Source organism: Kryptolebias marmoratus, linkage group LG1 (genome assembly GCF_001649575.2).
Source record: "Kryptolebias marmoratus isolate JLee-2015 linkage group LG1, ASM164957v2, whole genome shotgun sequence".
Classification (NCBI taxonomy): domain Eukaryota; kingdom Metazoa; phylum Chordata; class Actinopteri; order Cyprinodontiformes; family Rivulidae; genus Kryptolebias; species Kryptolebias marmoratus.
In genome coordinates, this window is record NC_051430.1 from 30,506,630 (window position 1) to 30,526,099 (window position 19,470).

The following is a 19,470-nucleotide window of genomic DNA, read 5'->3' on the forward strand; positions in this document are numbered from 1 at the left end:
GGGAGGGTTCTGACCCGGGTTCTGGTTCTGTGATTGTGTTGGCACTGAGGGTCCTCACAAACACGGAGGTACAGGTGTGTGTGTGTGTGTGTGAGGCAGTGAGAGTGACAGGAGATAATCTGTGAATCCCATTAAGGTGTTAAAAAGCACGTGAAGAAGAGCAGCAGTCAGAGAGCTCAGGTGTGTTTTCTTCAGGCTCTCTGTAGACAGACGGACAGGCAGACAGGTGTTCTGATGGACAGGTAAACTGTCGGACCATGTGAGCAACTCACAGCGGCTTCTTCCTGCCTGTAAGTTTACCTGTTCCTGTGTTTACCTGTGTGTTGGTGTGTTTACCTGCCTGTTCCTGTGTGTTGATGCCTTTAACTGTGTTACCTGTGTGTTGATGTGTTTACCTGCTTTTAGCTACTGTTTTACTATGTTTAGCTGAAGCTAAACTTGCTAATTTTTGCATATTTTGTTCAGCCACGCAGAGAGTCAGTATAACTCTGATAACTTTGCAGATATTGATCTAAAATCTGCTGTGGTAGTAGCTGAGAGTGATCGTCATCACATCCTCTGAGTGCAGCACATCTCATGAGATTTCATAATATCAGATGAGATTATGTAAAACATAATTTACGAGGTTTGACCAAAATATCTCTAACTTTGTTTCTCATCATAAACTCTAGAACTCTGGCATGACAGGTGGCGGGTGATATGCATTCCTTTAAGGAATGTTTGGATTTTAGTTTAATTTAATTAAAGTATTTCATTTTTAGTTTCAGCAGCTTTGTTTTATTTAATATCCACCCGTTCCTTTATTTCAGGCTGTAACAGATTCCATAACAGAGGTTGTTTCTGTGAAGTTTATCCTATTTCAAAGATGAGTTCCAGGTGTTACTTTGACCCATTTCTTCCAAAAGTTCTGGAATTCTGATCCGTCTGAGCACGATCCAGGTCTCCACTGTGTGATGGTCCATCCCGGATGGCCCCAGGAGAAATCCCGGCTCTGGAAGCTGGAGATCCTTTGGAAGATCGTTTTCCGTAACATTCGGATGCTGTAAACTTCTCCTCCTGTCTCAGGTGATTCTTCTGCCATGGAGCAGCTGGTCAAACACCTGTCCAGGTGTCAACACCTGGGCTGGATGAAAGTGATCGGTGAGTTGACAGGTTTTCCCATACCTGACGAGATCACTTCCTGTTTCCTGAGAGGAAGGATGCTGATATGTTTGTGTCAGGTGGATTTCTGCGGTTCTGGGTGAAAATGATCACAACTGTTTGTTAAACTTAAGGTAGAACCCTAAGACCTGAGGGTTCCTCAGGTAGAACACAACCATGTGAGGGTTTCTCAGGTAGAACACACCCACCTGAGGGTTTCTCAGGTAGAACACAACCATCTGAGGGTTCCTCAGGTAGAACACAACCATATGCGGGTTTCTCAGGTAGAACACAATCGTGTTGAGCTTCTAAAAGCAGTTAAAAGCTTTTTTTTTGTTCAGTTTGAAGAAGCTCTGATTATTTCTCAGGATGTGTTGAGTTGTGTTCATGCTGCGGCAGTGTGTGTGTGTGTGATGATGTCACAGAGCTGAAGAGTGCCTCCATCAACTGGCTGTCCTGCGGGCAGAGGGCGGAGCCTGGCGTCTGGACCAGGATGTTCTGCATCCTGTCAGAGTCTCAGCTGCTGATGCTGGACGACCTGGAGGTACACACACATCTGTCAGCTGACCCTAAAGTTTAAATAAGACGTTGAGTTTTTACCCAACATGGCGTCTGATGGTTCCTCGCCGTTTCACGCTCTGTTAGCAAAAAATTATTCTTCTTTAAGCCGCCAGTCAATAAGATGACAGGAAGTATTACAGGACTGATCACATGACGTGTTTCTTCTTTTTCAGGTTCATCCTCTGCTGCTCGCAGAGAAGGCGGAGACTTGTACTGTGTGGTTATTAAGATACAGCCTGCACATGACCTCAGCACCCACTGGCCCCGCCCACAAAGGTGAGGGAGGCGAGACAGCCGCAGAGGAAGACAGGCAGACAGGTTTTTAATACGACTGTTGGATGGATGGTAGTTTGATGGATGGACAGATGATGGACGGAGGTGTGATGGAAGTGGACGCTGAGGACGGTAAGAGGACGCCATGTCTCACTTTGTGTCTGCAGACGGGCGAGGGATCAGCTCGCCGTCTAATCTTTACAACATGTCACAATAATAATCTCATAATCTGAGCTCAGAGGTCGGTTGTCACGGCGACGGGGCAGGAAGATGCTGCGGTAAGAAGGTGACTCAGGCAGGTGAGCGTCACCTGTGAGGGTCAGAGGTCACAGTGGCAGTGACATCATCACATAAACAACAAGCTGGTTGAAGGTAGTTCAGACTTCCAGCTCAAGAAAACTGATTTGATTAGAAGACAACCATCTGAAAACATCGTCTTCTTCTTTAGATTCATCACTTTAGGTGTCTCCACCGTGGATCTTCTGCCTTCATCTCCCAGCATCCTCCTCTGTTACACCAACCTTCTGTTGTCCTTTTCTTCTCCTCACTGGCGAGTCCATGTTAAACAGCCTGTGTCCAACATGTCCACTGTCCCTCTGAACTTGTCCAAACCATCTCAGCCTCTACCTTTGTCTCCAAACCAGAGCTGTCCCTCTGATGGACTCATTGTTTTCCTGTTTGTAGTTTCTTCTGTATGTTTTTTGCAATGAAGCTACTTTTGCTATGATTGAAACTACTGCTAACTTTTTTACTTTTGGAATTATTTAACTTTATTTATAACAGTTCTCGTCACAGAAGTGCGTCTGCTTTAACTCCGCCCCTTTTTACCAGATCTTAGTTTAACAATTTGGGATAAAAGATGTCAGGTGATTTATATTCCTTCAAAGGTTGCTAGGCCTTTAATATTTTAATGTGTTTATATTTTCAGGATTTCAGATTTGTATTTCATCTTCTTTCCATCCATCCATCCATCCATCCAACCAGTTCAATTAAAAAAATGAAAATTAAAACATTTGCATTCTTTAGCCAAATACAATCGTTTTTTAAAAATAAATACATAAATAAAAGGATCAAATCTGGTTAAAATCAATCAGAAACTGGAGGTCTGTCACATGACCTCATTAAAGCGCACACCTCCTGTGACGGCTGCTGTCGTCACGGCGACGCCTGACACTTCCAGTTGAGATGGCAACCTGCTGCAGGGCCGCTGAGGACTACACTTCCCATGATGCTCTCTGTGTGTGTTGCAGATGCTGCAGAGAGGTGGCTGCGCAGGCAGAGCATGCCCAGTGGCTCTGTCATGGACACTCCCACCACCAGAGTGACGGTGAGCTCACACACACACACTCACATACACACAGCCAGCATCAGCCTGTTGTTTCCATGGTAACGGGAGCCGAGCTGCTGTCAGCTGTAGATCAGCTGAGTGGTGCCTCCTGCAGGTGAGTCATGATCCCACTGCACCTGATCAATCCGATCGATTTTAATCTGAGATCAATATCTGCAAACAGCTCCGACCGGACTGTTTCCATGGTTACAGCTTTAACTTTAAATAAACAAAACCACTGAAGGTGAGCAGCACCTCAAACAACCCGCTGCCAGAAACTGTTTGAGCCACTTGGCTGTTTATTTACCAACGTCGACCCGGTTATTGATCCATGATAAGAACCTGTTCCTGTATCGGGTTGAACTTCCTGTCTGGTGTCATCCGATACGCCGCACACGCCACAGATCAATAAACACATGATCAGATCCTCATCTACTCTTCTTCTTCTTCTTCTTCAGGGGTTTCTGTCCCGCAGGTTGAAGCAGTCTCTTCGTCGGACTCGCTCTCAGCCCAAACTGTCCCGTCACAGCAGCGTGAAGACCGACCCGACCAGCACCGCCGACACCAGGTGACTCACACTGACACGGCACCGGCAACCGTCCGGCCACAACCAAAAACTGATCCATCCGTAACCATCCGTGTTGGGGCCGTCCTTACTGATCACCTGCAAACACGAGGTCTTGACTCAGGTTCTGGTTCTGGTTCTGGTTCCCCCTCCCTGTACGGCCTACGTCACCTCCTTCAGTCTGGATCTCCTCTCCCCCTCAGGCCTCTGATGGTCTGAGATGTTCATCTGGAAGATCATCTAAACCTCCCAACGCTCAGCTGCTGGTCAGACAGTCAACCATAAAATCAATATTTTAATCTCCTGGCAGGAAGTTTAGACCATCATCGTTTTATTTTTTAAAATGACAGAGTTGTTGCTGTTTTAGTCAGATCTTGAACTGATCTGTTAGCGCTCAGCGTGCACGTTGAGTACAGCCCTCAGCTACTACCACACCAAATTTCAGGTCCTTATCCGTAACAGTGACTGAGTTAAAGTCGTTTATTCAAAGGCCAGGGCTGATTAGCTGTGGCCACCTGTAGCTGTGGCCACCTTGAATTTGACCGATTTTAACAAAATAATCAGTAGTAGGTGTTTTTTCTGTGATTACTTCCTGAGAGTTTCAGTCAAATTCGTTCAGGGGCTCGTGAGATATTTTGCTAACAGACAAACAGGGTGGACCATAAGATTTAAAACCAATGATTTCATGCAGTGAGGAGATCTCGAAGTTAAACCTCTGAGTTACCACCACACCAAATCTCGCCTCTGTATCTGTAAAACTAACTGATTTAAAGCCATTTTTGTGTTTGCTGAGGTTGCTTAGCTGTGGCGGCCATCTTGAATCGGGTCGACTCTGAAAAGCTAATGAGTTGTAGACGAACATCTAGGCCCTGGTTGTCTCTCAGCCCAACTCTGGACCGGTTCTGCCGGGTCTCCTGCTTGTTCCCAGCAGAGTTTCTGGCTGATGCTTCCTCAGTTTGAATTAAAAAACAATAAAAATAAAAATACTAAGAGCTGATTGTCTGAATTTAAAATCCCGAGGTGGTCACATGATCACGGCCGTTCATGGAGAACATACATGTTCATTCAGGCCGGGGGGGAGGTGGGGAGGGGAGGGGGATAAATATTCAGACAGGAGAGAGGAGGCGAGGAGCGTAGAGAGGAGACGAGGGGAGGAAGTAGGGCAGCTTCACTGCAGGGGAGGGGCAACTGCTGACGGTGGTGGAGGGGTGAGTCCCATAGAGACAAACAGGGAGAGAGAGAGAGAGAGGGAGATGATGCTCTGGAGCTTCATCAGCTAACAGACAAACAGACAGACAGACAGACAGACAGACAGACAGACACACGGACAAATCTTCAGCTCTGCACCCGACAGGATCAACAGCTCCTCCATCTTCCTCCTCCTCCTCCTCCTCCTCTTCCTCCTGTTTGCTGCTGAAGGAGGACATGGCTTCCTAACCCCCCTCCTTCTCCTCCTCCTCCTCCTCCTCTTCCTCGCAGAATGCTCGGTGAGTCTCATTAACCGTCTTTGTCCTCTGAACAGAACCTGCTGCGGTTCTGTGAGTCGACGGGGCTTCGTGCACGCTGGCTTTTTGTCTCTGATCCGTGTGTGTGTGTGTGTGTGTGAGAATCAGGCTGCACACAGTTAGCCTGCCCTGTTAGCATGTTGGCTAAACATCACACACACACACAGACAGTTCAGATGATGAAGGACGACACCTGATCCCCTCTGACTGTGGGGGTTCTGGTTCTGGTTCTGAAAGATTCCACTGCTGCAGCTCTTTGACACAGTCCTGGACTGGACACGGATTCCTGGTTCTGGTTCTGAAGGGTGACACTGCAGGAACTCTATAATCTGAACCTGGACTGGACCCGCCCTCCTGATCAGAATGGTTCCATTGCAGGAGCTCTCAGACCAGAACCTGGACTGGACCCATCCTTCTGGTTCTGTTGCATGAGATCTCTGGCCTGAACCTGGACCTCCTTGTTCTGGTTCTGAAGGGTTAAACTGCAGGAGCTCTGTGATTTGAACCTGATCTGGACCCGCCATCCTGGTTCCGGTTCAGAATCAGTACAAGAGTTCTCTAACCTGAACCTGAATTGGACTCCTGGTTCTGGTTCAGAGTGATTCTATCACAGGAGACCTCTGGTCTGGACTGGACTGGTTCTGTTTCAGATTGGTTCTGTTCCCGGAGCTCTCTGACCTGATTTAAAAAAAGAAAAAAAACAAAGATCTGGACTTCGGTTCTGTAGCTGAAGACGTTTCTCTTCACCTCCAGGAGTTTTCTCAGGTGAATACAGGAGAGAGAGGAGCTCCAAGCTGCCTGAGATGCTCCGTTTATGCAGCTAAACTCACATGCAGATTAATCTCCCCCCCTCCCTCCTGAGGGTCATTAGGATCATTGCCTGACTCACAGAGATGTTTGGGTCACATGAATGCAGGCGTTGGTTGGAGTGAAACTGATTGGGGATCAGGCTTAATGCTCCATTGGAGGTCTTAGAAAGCTGAAATCTGAGACCTCTGTTTAAAGTCGGTTTCTCTCTTTGGACAAAGAGGGGATCTTTGCCTGACTCCAATATGGAGGTCTGAACATTCCTCTCTGCACTGACCTGCAGACCCCACACCACTCAGTCTGTGTCCTCAGGATGGACACAGACTGAGTGTCTTCCTCTCAAACCATCTGTCTTCTCTGTCCAACACATGAACATTTTGGTCCTCCATAGGGTGTCCCTTCTCCTTGAGGTGTAGGAGCTCAGCTGAGTCCTGAAGAGCTGCTCTCCTGGGCTGAGCCATGCGTCTGTGGAGAACCTGTTTTGGTTTCTGAGCAGCACCATCAGGGATGATGATGTTTGTCTGCCCTTTTCCTTGTTCTTCTCTGTGGTGTGTTTAGTGGATTTCCTCTCTGATAAATGGTAAATGGCTTGCACTTGTATAGCGCTTTATCTACTCCAAGGACCCCAAAGGCTTCACACTTTTCATCACCCATTCATGCTCACATTCACGCACTGATGGCGTAAGCTACATTGCCATCACACCGGCGCCACCGAGCCCTCTGACCACCACTAGTAGGCAAGGTGGGTAAAGTGTCTTGCCTAAGGACACAACGGCTGAGACAGCCAGAGTGGGGGCTCGAACCAGCAACCCTCCGATTACAGGACAAACCCCCTACCTGAGCCACTGCCACGCCCAGTGAAAGCCCAGTTAGGATATCCAGATGTTTGGAGAGCTTTCTTGATGTGTTTCTGTTTCTCTTCCTTCCCTTCTGTCTTTGTGGGGACGTGTTCAGCCCGATGCTGTAGGGTTCTGATGACAGAGAGTTTGGTGAGAGTCCAACAGGAGGTTCTGATCTGTGTGGGTCGGTTTCCTGTAGACTTCAATGTCAAGGCTGTCCTCTCTCTCTCTCCATGAGAACCAGACAGTCCAAATAAAGGCAGCTTGTTATCGTTCGCATCTTCTCTGGGGAACCTGATGTTGTTGTCAACAGACTTGATGTGTCTGAGGAGCACTTCTACTTCCTTAGCTTGGATTTGGACCCAAGTATCGTCCACATATCTGAACCAACAGCTTGGTGTTGTTCCTTCAAAGGAGTTCAGGGCTCTCTGTTCCTCTTCCTCCATGTAGAGATTGGCCACAATCTGTGACACTGGAGATCCCATGGAACAACCATGCTTCTGTCTGTAAAAACAGGAGGGGTGAGAGTACCTCGTCTTGTTGAAGTTGTTTTCTGATGGTTTCCATGACAACGTTGCTGGAGTATCTGAGGAACTCAGAAGGATTTTCTCCAAACACAACATCCCGGTCCATTTCAAAGCCCCAACAGGACTCTGAGACAGAGGCTGGTCCATCCTGAGGACGCAGAGGCCGGTCCATCCTGAGGACGCAGAGGCTGGTCCATCCCGAGGACGCAGAGGCTGGTCCATCCCGAGGACGCAGAGGCTGGTCCATCCCGAGGACGCAGAGGCCGGTCCATCCTGAGGACACAGACTGAGTGGTGTGGGGTCTGCAGGTCAGTGCAGAGAGGAATGTTCAGACCTCCATATTGGAGTCAGGCAAAGATCCTAATGACCCTCAGGAGGGAGGGGAGGGAGCAGTTTAAAGCTTGGAGCTCCTCTCTCTCCTGTATTCACCTGGAGATGAAGAGAAACGTCTTCAGCTACAGAACCGAAGTCCAGATGTTTGTTTTTTTGTTTCTTTATTTATTTATTCTTTTTGGGTTTGCCGTTTCCTGGACAGCTGAGAATCTACACCAGCTCTCTGAACCTGAACCTGGACTGAACTTGTCTTCCTGGTTCTGGTTCAGAGTGACTCTACAACAGGAGCTCTTTGACCTGAACCTGGACCGGACCCATCCTTCAAGTTCTGGTTCTGCAGTGCTCACTGATGTATCAGTAAGATTAGTTTGGACCTCGGTGCCGCTCCGTGTTGTCCTGTTGAACCTGGTTTGGATGCAGACCTTGACTCCTGCAGAACCAAAGCCTTGTGGTCAGAACTGAAAGAACCGAGACCAGCTTTGGACCCAGAGGAGGAACCAGCAGGTGGAGAATCCAGATGTGGTTCTGGTATTATTTGCTGTGTGATGTGTTAATGGGTCTGAAACGAGAGCACATCTGTAACCTGAAACAACAAGGAGCATCTTTAGACACATCCCAACAGAACCAAACCAGAAATTCTGTTCCCACAAAAACCCAACCAGAACAAATCCGTTGGTTCTGAAACGTTCATCCCTCTTCTTCCAATTTTGTTTTTTATGAACAAGGCTTTAATTAGAGCTCGACTTTCTGTATAACCGGGTTGTTTGTTTGTATTGGAGAACATTTCAGAACCTCTTCAGAACTTTTTATCGACCCGTCAGTGTATCAGGGGAATAATTCTGATCAGGTTTTGGGTCCGATGCTGTCGGAACAATCAGTTTATTTTTTTCCTCACCGCCATCAGAACAGTTTCTCTGCTTTAATGTCGAAGCTGAAATTTGACCACTGGACCTTTTTCAGAACCCAGTCGGTTCTTTTGGGCCCACTTCGATCGTTGTGATTGGCTGTTTCTGTCACATGAGGATCAGCAGTTAAAGCTGAAGGAAAATAAACGAGCAGACTGATTAATTATTGCAGAAACAGGAAGTGACTCGACCTTATTAGGAAAAAGGAATGCATATCGCCCGCCACTTTTTACGTCAAAGCTTTAATCAAGAATATCACATGATCTGATAGCACTCAGAATATGTGTTGGGGATCAGTCTCAGCTTCTACCACACCAAGTTTTAGCTCAATATCTGTAAAACCGACCGAGTTAAAACCATTTTAGTGTTAGCGTGGATTAGCTGTGACGACCATTTTGAATTGGATTGACTCCAAAGGCTAATCGGTTGCAGATGAACATCTAGTGTTTACTTCCAGAGTTTTTTTAATGTTCAACCTGTGAGATATTTTGCTAACAGACCAGGGTTGGTGGGACTGAACTGATGTACCTGAGACTCTTTATCAGTCAGTAAGAATGTCACATGATGGGCGCTAACATAAAGGGGCGGAGCTTACGAGCCAGAGGTGATGAGCACACACTAACGAGGAGTGTGTGTGTGTGTGTGTTTCAGGTGTGTGATGCGGAGGCTACGTTGCGGTAGCCAGGAGTCGTTGCTAAGCACCGGCTGTGTGTTGTCTCTGGAACTCAGAATGGACCAATCAGTGATCATCAAACCCGTTCACTCGTCCCTGCTGGGACAGGACTACTGCTTCGAGGTGACACACACGACTACACCTGTGGTACACCTGTGGTACACCTGTGGTACACCTGTAGTACACCTGTAGTACACCTGTGGTACACCTGTGGTACACCTGTAGTACATAGAAAGCCTTGAAAAAGTATTATTTTGGGATGTGACAGACCAACAGTAAGTTGGAGTATTATTGTATAATGGAAGGGAAATGATTTATGGTTTGAATATTTTTGTTTTAAATAAAAATTTGAAAAGTGGGACATGCAAATGTATTCACCCCCCTTTACTTTGACGCTTCTAACTAAAGTCCAGATCAGCCAGCTGCAGTCAGACGTCACCATATTGTGTTAATCAAATAAGTTTCAACTTATTTAGATAAAAAAATGTTAAAAACTCATAGCTGAAGCATCATGAACGAGCCGAACGTTTTGAGACATGAATGATTAAAACAGCTGATAATAAAACATACAGAAGAAACTATAAAGAAGTAACTTTGTTATTTTACTTTTTGTTACTGTTCTAATAATTTTAGCATTTAACTAATGTTTTGCAAATTTAAGCCTTTAGCTTCTCCTTTGATAGTTTTAGCTTTTAGCCTTCATTTAGCTAATTTTAACGTTAGTTCTGATTGTTTTAACTTTAAGCTTCAAATGTTTTCTGATAATAAGCAGTTTCCTTAGTTAGTTTGAAATCAGTATAAATCCAGCTGTTCTGTCGAGTCTCAGGTTCGGTCCAGAGCATTAATGATCACACAGCATCATGAAGGCCAAGGAACTCACCAGGCAGGTTAGATTCTAACCTCTGAAAATGGAAAATGTTCAGCTCAGCTGCAGACGTACTGAGACACCTGAACCGACAGGAGATCAGAATGATCGTCGAGGTACGGTTCTCAGTGCCGAGTCCTTGCTGACGCGGCGACGGCCCTGCCCGTGTCTCCTAGGTAACAACCTCAACGGGCACCAAGTGCTTCTCGTGCCGCTCGGCAGCAGAGCGAGACAAATGGATGGAGAACCTGCGGCGAGCCGTCCATCCCAACAAGGACAACAGCCGGCGGCTGGAGAACGTTCTGACGGTGTGGGTGATCGAAGCCAAAGACCTGCCCGCCAAGAAACGGTAAGACCCCGGTCCTGGAGGGGAGCGCGCAGTAACGTTCCCGGTGCTACAGCGGGATGTTCCGTCCCGCAGGTACTTCTGCGAGCTGTGTCTGGACGACAGTCTGTACGCTCGGACGTCCTGCAAGCTGAAGACGGACAACATCTTCTGGGGCGAGCGCTTCGACTTCAGCAGCCTGCCGTCCGTCGCCTCCATCACGCTGCACCTCTACAAAGACACGGACAGGAAGAGGAAGAAGGACAAGAGCAGCTACGTCGGCCTGGTCAACATCCCCGTCGCCACGGTGACAGGCAGACAGCTGGTGGAGAAGTGGTACACACTGAGCACGCCCAGTACGATCCGAGGTACATAGACCTGGACTGTAGTCCTCAAATCTTTGGTAAACGTCTGGAATCAGCTCTTTGAGGATTTTCATCCTGGTTTTTTATTTGTAACTAAACTAAAAAGAAAACCTCTGACTCTGCAGATTAAAGTGTAATAAACGCTGAATCATCATTGTTTCCTGTTTTTATACCTCTGAACGTTTTTGTAATCAGACTACTTCTGCAGACTTTCTGTTATTTTAGTTCATATATCAAAACATTCATCTAATCAGGGGATGGGTGCTCTGAATTTTGTTTTTTTTTTGTGGTTTTTATACTTTTATTTACAAATATTTTCCCCTAAAAACACATTCAGATCTCTTTACTTCCTTTAAAAATATTGTTCTTTTTGAAAACAGGCTCTATTTTTATCTTTTTATGATACTTTTACCTTTTATCTAACCTCTTTAACAACTCAGTCTCAGCTTCTTCAGCAGGGTTTAGCAGTCATTCAGAATTTTTCACGTTTATTTTCCTAAAACCGGAGCGTTCAGCTGTTTGGTGTTGGATCCTTAATTTGCTTTTTGATTCTAAATAAAAAACATCTGGATGAACGTCCTCCAGCTGCTGAGTCCAGATCTTGCTGTCAGAGGACACCAAAGAGTCCAGACGTGTTCTGTTTTGGCCCGTTTCAGGGAAGTCGTCGGTTCCAACGGTCCGGGTCAAAGCGCGGTACCAGAGCATCGTCATCCTGCCCATGGAGCAGTACAAGGAGTTCGCCGAGTACATCAGCGCCAACTACCTGCTGCTGTGCTCCACCCTGGAGGCCTCCATCAGCCTGAGAGCCAAGGAGGAGGTGGCTGCTGCTCTTGTGCACATCCTTCACAGCACCGGCAAGGCTAAGGTAGCTCCGCCCACTGCGCTAAACCCCGCCCGTTAGAAATCAGACTCCCCCCACAGCAGCCGTGTGTTCCTCCTTCTCTCCAGGACTTCCTGACAGACCTGATGATGTCAGAGGTGGACCGTTGCCGGGACAACGACCAGCTGATCTTCAGAGAGAACACGCTGGCGACGAAAAGCATTGAGGAGTACCTGAAGCTGATTGGACAGAAGTACCTGCAGGACGCCCTCGGTAGGAACATGCTCGCTCGCTGCTTCATCGTTCGAACTGTTTTATTTCTCTGCTCCTTTTTCAGTCTAACTGCTTCTGCAAACTGTTCTATTTTAGCTGTTTTTATGTCAAAACCTTCAGCTCATTCAGCCGATGGCTGCTGTGACTTTAATTTAACTTTATTTACAAATATTTCCCCATAGAAATACATAGAGATCACTTTAATTCTTATTGTTCTCTTTGAAATCTGCTTCAGAAAACTAGCTCAGTTTTTAGCTTCTAACTAACCTTTTGCTACTTTTAGCTTTCAGCTACCTCTCTGTTACTTTTAGCTTTTAGTTACCTTTTGCTACATTTAGCCAACGTTTTGATACTTTTAGTTTTAACTAGCCTGCTGTGACTTTTAGCTTATAGCCAGCATTTTCTTACTTTAAGCTTCTAGCTAACCCTTTGCTGTTTTTAGCTGTTATGCTACTTTTAGCTTTTAGTTATTGACTTGCAGCTTTTAGTTTTAACACCTCAGTTTTAGCTCTTTCAGCAGATTTCAGGAGTCATTCAGCTCTTACTGTGTTTTCACAGAAATGCAGTTTTTATAGTTTATTGAGATATTTCAGATGTCCAGGTCAGTTCATCAGGTGTGTGTGTGTGTGTGTGTGTGTGTGTGCGTGCTCAGGTGAGTTCATCAAAGCTCTGTACGAGTCCGATGAAAACTGTGAGGTTGACCCGTCTCGCTGCGCAACCTCTGACCTTGCTGAGCATCAGGCCAACCTGAGGATGTGCTGCGAGCTGGCTTTCTGCAAGATCTTGGACTCGTACAGGTGAGCGGCGGGGGGTGGGACACACAGGTAGGCTCGAGTTCTCATGAGAGTACTGTGTTCACGGCAGTGTGTGATTTGCTCCGCCCACTCAGGGTGTTCCCGCGGGAGCTGAAGGAGGTGTTTGCATCGTGGCGTCAGGAGTGCAGTAACCGGGGGCGACCAGACATCAGCGAGCGCCTCATCAGTGCGTCTCTGTTCCTGCGCTTCCTGTGCCCGGCTGTGATGTCACCGTCGCTGTTCGACCTGATGCAGGAATACCCCGACGAGCGCACGGCGAGAACGCTCACCCTGATCGCCAAAGTGATCCAGAACCTTGCTAACTTCAGCAAGTACGCCGAGGCTTTTATTGTGAAAGAGCTGAAGGCCCTTCCTTTGTGCAGGTTGTTACATGACCCTGTTACCTGTCTGTGTCACCTGTTGTACCTGGCGCTGCAGGTTCGGCACTAAGGAGGAGTACATGCTGTTCATGAATGACTTTGTGGAGCGGCAGTGGAGCAGCATGCAGCGCTTCCTGCAGGAGATCTCGAACCCGGACGGGCTGAACCACACTGCCGGCTTCGACGGATACATCGACCTCGGCAGGGAGCTGAGCAGCCTGCACACCCTGCTGACCGAGCTCGACCAGGTAAGACACCTGAAACAGGTAACATACCTGACCGGACAGGTAACACGCCTGAAACAGGTAACATACCTGACCGGACAGGTTACACACCTGACCGGACAGGTAACACACCTGACGGACAGGTAACACACCTGACAGACAGGTAACACACCTGACGGACAGGTAACACACCTGACAGACAGGACCTGAGTGGTAAACTGTGCTACTATCTTGTATATCCGTACGACTCTCTTTATGACTGTCTGTCTCTCCCTGTCTGTCTCTACCTGTGTGTCTCTACCTGTGTGTCTCTACCTGTGTGTCTCTACCTGTCTCTGTCCAGTCCTGCCTGTCAAAGCTTGGACCTCTTCCTCGGATCCTCAGAGATGTGTCGACAGCTCTTGTGCACCCGGGGGGTGTGGCTAGTGGTGGAGGTGTCTCAGTTTCCTCGCCAGAGCCTCAGCGTGTGGTGTCTCCGCCCCCTTTGTCCCCGCCCCCTCTGTCTCCGCCCCTTTCTCCTCCAATGGCAGCCTGTAATCCCTCCGTTGGCCTGCAGGGCGGCGTGGGACTGGATGGAGGGTAAGCACCAATACTGGGTGTTATTGATGAACAACAGACTCGTTTCTCTGTTGACCAATCACTGCTCTTGGGGGCGGGGCTTAAGCAGGTGATACCTGAACTCATGGCTGTACCTGGGCTGTCACCAGGGCATGAATGTTTAGCCTTTGACACAGAATTTCACGAGCAAACAGCAAGTTTTCTGTTGGTTTTTATTTGTTTTTAACAAAACTGTTTGTAAATCTTTAAATTACACCTAATGTTGTTTATAAGTAACATCAAATTTAATTTAAATTTGTGAAAAGTTAAAGATAATATGAAGTTAAGAACCGTACTCGTAACCATCGGCAACACTCACTTCCTGTTTGTGTGTTTGTGTGAAGCTGTGTAGACTTCACCAGACTTCCGTCTCCGACCCCGGAGAACAAGGATTTGTTCTTTGTCACTAAAGGATCCAGCCTGCAACCTGCATCAGGTGACCTCTGACCTCTAACCAATCAGCTTTCTTTGACCTGCCTGGGTTCTGTGACCTCTGACCTTCCCGATGATGTCATTTCGTGCAGGTATGCGAGGGTCCCCAGCCCCGAGCTCGTCATACTCGGAGCCCAATGAGAACGAAGCAGCGTTTGAAATGACCAACGGGGGTCGGAAGGAGGGGCCGGAGCTGACCAATGAGAGCCGCAGCCTGTCTCTGGTGGACCTGCAGGACTCCTCCCCCAGTGACGGCCTCGACGACGGTCAGTGGCAGCGTAGGACGGGGCTCCTCCCCCTCTCCTTTCAGAACCCTGTCTATCACATGACCACCACATCGCCCCGGCAACCGCAGCAGCAGACAGACGCCACGCCTTCCGACGGCTCAGTGGGGTCGCAAGGAAACGCAGAGGACAGGGGCGCCGTGGCGGCCAAGCCGGCGTTTCTTACCCAGATGACTGTGGGTATGGGAGGGGGGGAGAGGATGTCGGCCATGTCGAGCAGCAGCAGCGGTGAGGAATATTCTCGACGAGCGCTGTCTCTCACTGACACACTTTCAGGTAAGACCATCGGTTTCAGGTAATTAATGAGATCGGATCTGGTCATGTGACTGCTGTTACCCCTCCCCTACAGGAAGCTCCGCCCCCCCACGGCAGAACTCCTCCGGTCCTCAGAGACGTATTGATCAGCCTCCTCCGCCCTCCTCAGCTCCTCCCGGCCCGCCTCGAGGCCGCACTCCTCCCAGCATGCTCAGTGGTGGAGGTGCCCCCTACCCGCCACGCCCCGCCTCTGGCAGCATGATGTCATCGAGCCCCGACTGGCCGAGCGGCGGGCCGTCACGACTCAGACAGATGTCTTCGTCATCTAAAGGAGACAGCCCCGAGAAACAGCGGACTGCCGCCAAGGTAACCTGCCTGTTACCATGGCAACCTCGGACTCAGCTGAGCATGTGCGTTACCAGCTTGTTACTACGGTAACCTTAGACTCCAGTGAGCCTGTTACCTTGGTAACATACCTGAGCATGTACAGTACCTGCCTGGTACCATAGTAACCTCAGCTGATCACGCTGTAACGTGAGTTTAGTTTTCTGAACCTTAAAAACTGAGAAATCTGCCAGTTTGAGAGGAAAAATCTGAAATTTCTAAAGTGAAAGAAATGCAGGAACTCAGGTGCGTCTCACCTGACAGCGTCAGTTTACCTGTTCAGGTGTGTTTGTGTCTTCTAGGCTCCATCTCCCTGCGCGTTGGATCGAACCGCCGCCTGGCTGCTCAACATGAACTCTGCTTCCTCTTATGGTGAGACGGAGGACGATCGTCATGACGACGCCCTGGTGGAGAAGGTGAGGGAGTCCGTGTTGGCTGGTGTGAGCGGTTCTGCCGGTTCTGCCGGTTCTGACCGTGTTTGTGTGTTCAGTACCAGCAGGAGATCGCGCTGCTGCAAGAGAAGCTGCGTGTGGCGGCGATGCGGCAGGAGGAGTGTGAAGCTCGACTCCTGGTCCAGGATCAGCAGAACCAACGGATGCTGCAGGAGTACCAGGTCTGTGACACACCTGAGAGAACAGGCTCACCTCTGGTCACATGACACACCTCTGGTCACATGACACACCTGAGAGAACAGGCTCAACTCTGATCACATGACACACCTGAGAGAACAGGTTCACCTCTGGTCACATGACACACCTCTGGTCACATAACACACCTGAGAGAACAGGGTCACCTCTGGTCACATGACACACCTGGATCAATGGGTGGTGTGTTTTTCAGGCTCGGCTGGAGGACACAGAGAGCCGACTGAGGAGGCTGCAGGACGACAAGGACCTCCAGATGAACAGCATCATCAGCAGGTAGAAACACCTGTCTGTCTGACTGAACACCTGTCTGTCTGTTTGACTGTTTGAACACCTGTCTCTCTGTCTGCCTGACTGAACACCTGTCTCTCTGTCTGTCTGACTGAACACCTGTCTGAGGACCTCTGTTACCTGTCTCACCTGTGCAGGTTGATGGCGGTGGAGGAGGAGTTGAAGAAGGATCATTCTGACATGCAGGCGGTGGTTGACTCCAAGCAGAAGATCATAGAGACACAGGTGCCTTCCTCATCTTCCAGCTTTACTTGTCTCTCTTTCACCTGCCCGTGTCTCACCTGTCTGTTTCACCTGTCTGCCCTTCAGGAGAAGAGGATTGCGAGCCTCGACGCAGCAAACACCCGTCTGATGGCGGCACTGACTCAGCTGAAGGAGCGTTACGGCGTGACGTCACAGAGAAACGGCCTGTCCCCGAGCAACACGTCGTCCCTCCAGATCACCGAGAACGGAGAGTTCCGTAACTCTGGAAACTGCTGAGAAGCTGTCACCTGGATGGATGGGCGGGGCTTAACTCCACCCTTCAGAAGCAGCAGGGTGAACAGACTGACTGATTTAAGGAAGAAAAAAAAAAAGAATTAACCAATCAGTGCTGACGTCGTTTCTACAGACATGTCAATAGAATGTCAGCTCCTGCAGCACCAGATTAACCTCTGACCCGACCCCACCCCTGTTGCTAGGTTACCCCTCACTTCCTGTTTTTGTTTGCATGTTCCTCTTTGGACATTTGACAAAATGACATTATTTCCTGTTTACGTTTGGAACTTCCTGTACAAAACAACAACCAAAACAAAAACCCCAGAACAGCTCATTTACCAATTATAAACCTGTCCTCTAATTGGACACACCTGCACCTGTACATGACTCTGGCTGGAGAGACACGCCTCCACACCTGCAGGTACGATCAGAAGTTTCCATCCCTTCATCGCAGGCATAAATGTCGTAATAATTTAGGGATTTAAAAGTTTTTATTTAAACTGTTCTTGTTCCAGAGTGGTTTGGTGGTCTGTGATCCACACAGGCTCAGATTTATCCAAACAATCGGGTAATGAGTGCTGCTGAAGGTTCTAGAAGGTTCTAGAAGGTCTTTCAACTTGACATGGCCTAACAATGTCTCATTAGTGATCATGATCAACTGCAGCTAGTAGTTTCTCTTTTTCAGCATAAAAAAAGATTTGTTTGGGTTGACCAACAATCCGTCCCCGTTAGATGGAACATATTTAGTTCTGATGTTCAGGACCCACCAAGGCTCAAGTCTGCCATGAACTGGGACCTGCTGGAACACCAGTGTCCCTGTCCCTGTCCCTGTCCACAGAGGAGCCAGGACCAATAAAGAAGCTCCTGCTCCAGAAGCCACACCTTCAGGCTGGACTGAAACCTGCAGCTGCCCACATGGACAGGACAAATGTCTTCTGGACTAGAATTTGATGGCCTAACGGGACAAAGATTGAACTGTTTGACCACGAAGACAAGAAACATGGAGTCAAAGTGAAGCTTTTAAACCTATGAACACGAACAACTGCCAAGCATGGTGGTGGTAGCATCATCCTGTGGTACAAAATGGATGGAATAATAAAGGACTACCTTTAAACCAGCAGCTAGGTCTGTTACGTCCAATCACGGTCCTGGAGGGTCTCTGTCCTGCATGTTTTAGTTTCCTTGTTCCAACACACCTGATTCATCTCTGACTTGTCCTCACGCTCCACAGAAACCTTCAAATCATCCTTTCACTCAGATCAGGTACGCTGAAAGAGAGAAACGTCTAAAACATGCATCGTAGTGGCTCTGGAGAACCAGGGCTGGAGAACCAGGACTGGACAGATGGTTGAAGCTTGGACACAGTTAGCTGTTCGTCCTCAGTCAAACGTTCTTTGTCTTTCGGCTGATCCACTGGCAGGACTCGCTGTAATGGATCATCTGGCTAACAGCACCGGAGGAGGTTGTAAACCTGAGGCTGTAAAACCATCCAGTAGGGAAGTCAAGGAGCTGCATGTTTGGCTCCAGATGCTCCTCCTGACACATTTATCCCGGCTTGGGCACCAGGAGTGCACTGAACGTGTCCTTCCAATGGCTGGTTTATAACCAGAGCTAACATTAAGGCCTTCCCAAAGCCTCAACTAATCTGTGGACCAGTTTAAATGAACTCTACTGATTCTGATAAGAAGAGCTGTCAGATATCAGGATTCTGCCAGAAGCTTGTTGACGGAGACAAAACGCCAGTGGTTCGGGTTCAGCTTGATAAGGAACATTTAACCAAATATCAGTGGGGTGTATGGATCTATTTGAGCCTGTGTGGATTAGAGAAAAAACACTATAAACTCATACTTGTTTTTAGAAAGCTATATAGTTATTCCACCCTGGAACAAGAACTGTTCAGGTAAACCATAAAAAGCCTGAAATTCCTGACATTCGTCTCGATGACGAGTCCTGCCTGAGGCGTACCCGCTTCCCTCCACCTGAATGAGGTTCAGGTGGTCCTGGAGTCTCCAAATGTTCCTCGACGCCTGACTAACCGCATGTCGACCCGTCCGGCTGCAGCCTAGGTGAACTTTTCGACCTTTGACTTTTTAATCTTCAGATTGTATTTTAAAGGAAGAGTCCAACACTTTTCCTGATGTATCTCAGAGTCGGAACTCTTACATCCAGGTTAGCTTAGCTTAGCTTAGCACAACGAGTGGACGCGGCTGGAAAGTGTTAGCCTAGCTCCGAACCTTGAAGTGATTGTGTTTGGCCTTTCTGGGCTTCCGTAGCTCTGAATATTTATAGTTTATGTTGATCGGGTGAGGTCCTCCAGAGTTAGATTCTAGTTTGTGTTGTTTCAGAGAATTTTAATGTAAACAGCAGATTTTATTGTACATCAGTAAAAATCTTTAACTTGTGATGGATAATTCTGTGCACACTCACTCTCAGTGTTCACTGTGGCTTCTGTCTGTTCTGTGTTTCTGAGCCTCTGTTCGTTCTGTTCCAGATCCTTCTCTTATTTATCTACAGCCGTATTTATAAGGAGACTCGCTCCAATAAAGTCAGACTGTCAAACTGTTGCCATGTGGTGATGAACACACACACACACGCACACACAGGG

The 19,470-nt window shown here is 48.1% G+C and overlaps 1 protein-coding gene across 2 annotated transcripts; it reads left to right on the forward strand.

The window, feature by feature from the left end:
• Positions 1 to 194: 194 nt before the first annotated feature.
• LOC108248098 (disabled homolog 2-interacting protein) lies at positions 195 to 19,429 on the forward strand. 2 transcript variants are annotated; one of them, XM_017436609.3, is made up of 23 exons: positions 195 to 290; positions 1,066 to 1,140; positions 1,566 to 1,684; positions 1,875 to 1,977; positions 3,225 to 3,301; positions 3,760 to 3,869; positions 9,434 to 9,578; positions 10,497 to 10,669; positions 10,742 to 11,013; positions 11,667 to 11,875; positions 11,959 to 12,103; positions 12,756 to 12,900; positions 12,993 to 13,229; positions 13,336 to 13,525; positions 13,845 to 14,080; positions 14,443 to 14,534; positions 14,623 to 15,090; positions 15,164 to 15,435; positions 15,756 to 15,869; positions 15,944 to 16,066; positions 16,294 to 16,373; positions 16,526 to 16,613; positions 16,698 to 19,429. In XM_017436609.3, exons 2-23 carry the CDS (start codon positions 1,080 to 1,082, stop codon positions 16,866 to 16,868), a joined length of 3,630 nt encoding a protein of 1,209 aa, XP_017292098.1. In that variant the 5' UTR covers positions 195 to 290; positions 1,066 to 1,079; the 3' UTR covers positions 16,869 to 19,429. The 2 variants fall into 2 exon arrangements, with proteins under 2 accessions (XP_017292098.1, XP_017292099.1); XM_017436610.3 differs by lacking the exons at positions 195 to 290; positions 1,066 to 1,140; positions 1,566 to 1,684; ... (1 more) ...; positions 3,225 to 3,301; positions 3,760 to 3,869 and adding an exon at positions 5,035 to 5,353.
• Positions 19,430 to 19,470: the final 41 nt, after the last annotated feature.

What these genes read in the sequence shown, in the direction of transcription:
- LOC108248098 (XM_017436609.3), top strand. Translation starts at nt 1,080, where the DNA reads ATGGAGCAGCTGGTCAAACACCTGTCCAGGTGTCAACACCTGGGCTGG. An exon ending in TCTCACTGACACACTTTCAG is followed by an intron (nt 15,091 to 15,163) that starts GTAAGACCATCG and finishes CCTCCCCTACAG; the next exon opens with GAAGCTCCGCCCCCCCACGG. An exon ending in GGATGCTGCAGGAGTACCAG is followed by an intron (nt 16,067 to 16,293) that starts GTCTGTGACACA and finishes TGTGTTTTTCAG; the next exon opens with GCTCGGCTGGAGGACACAGA.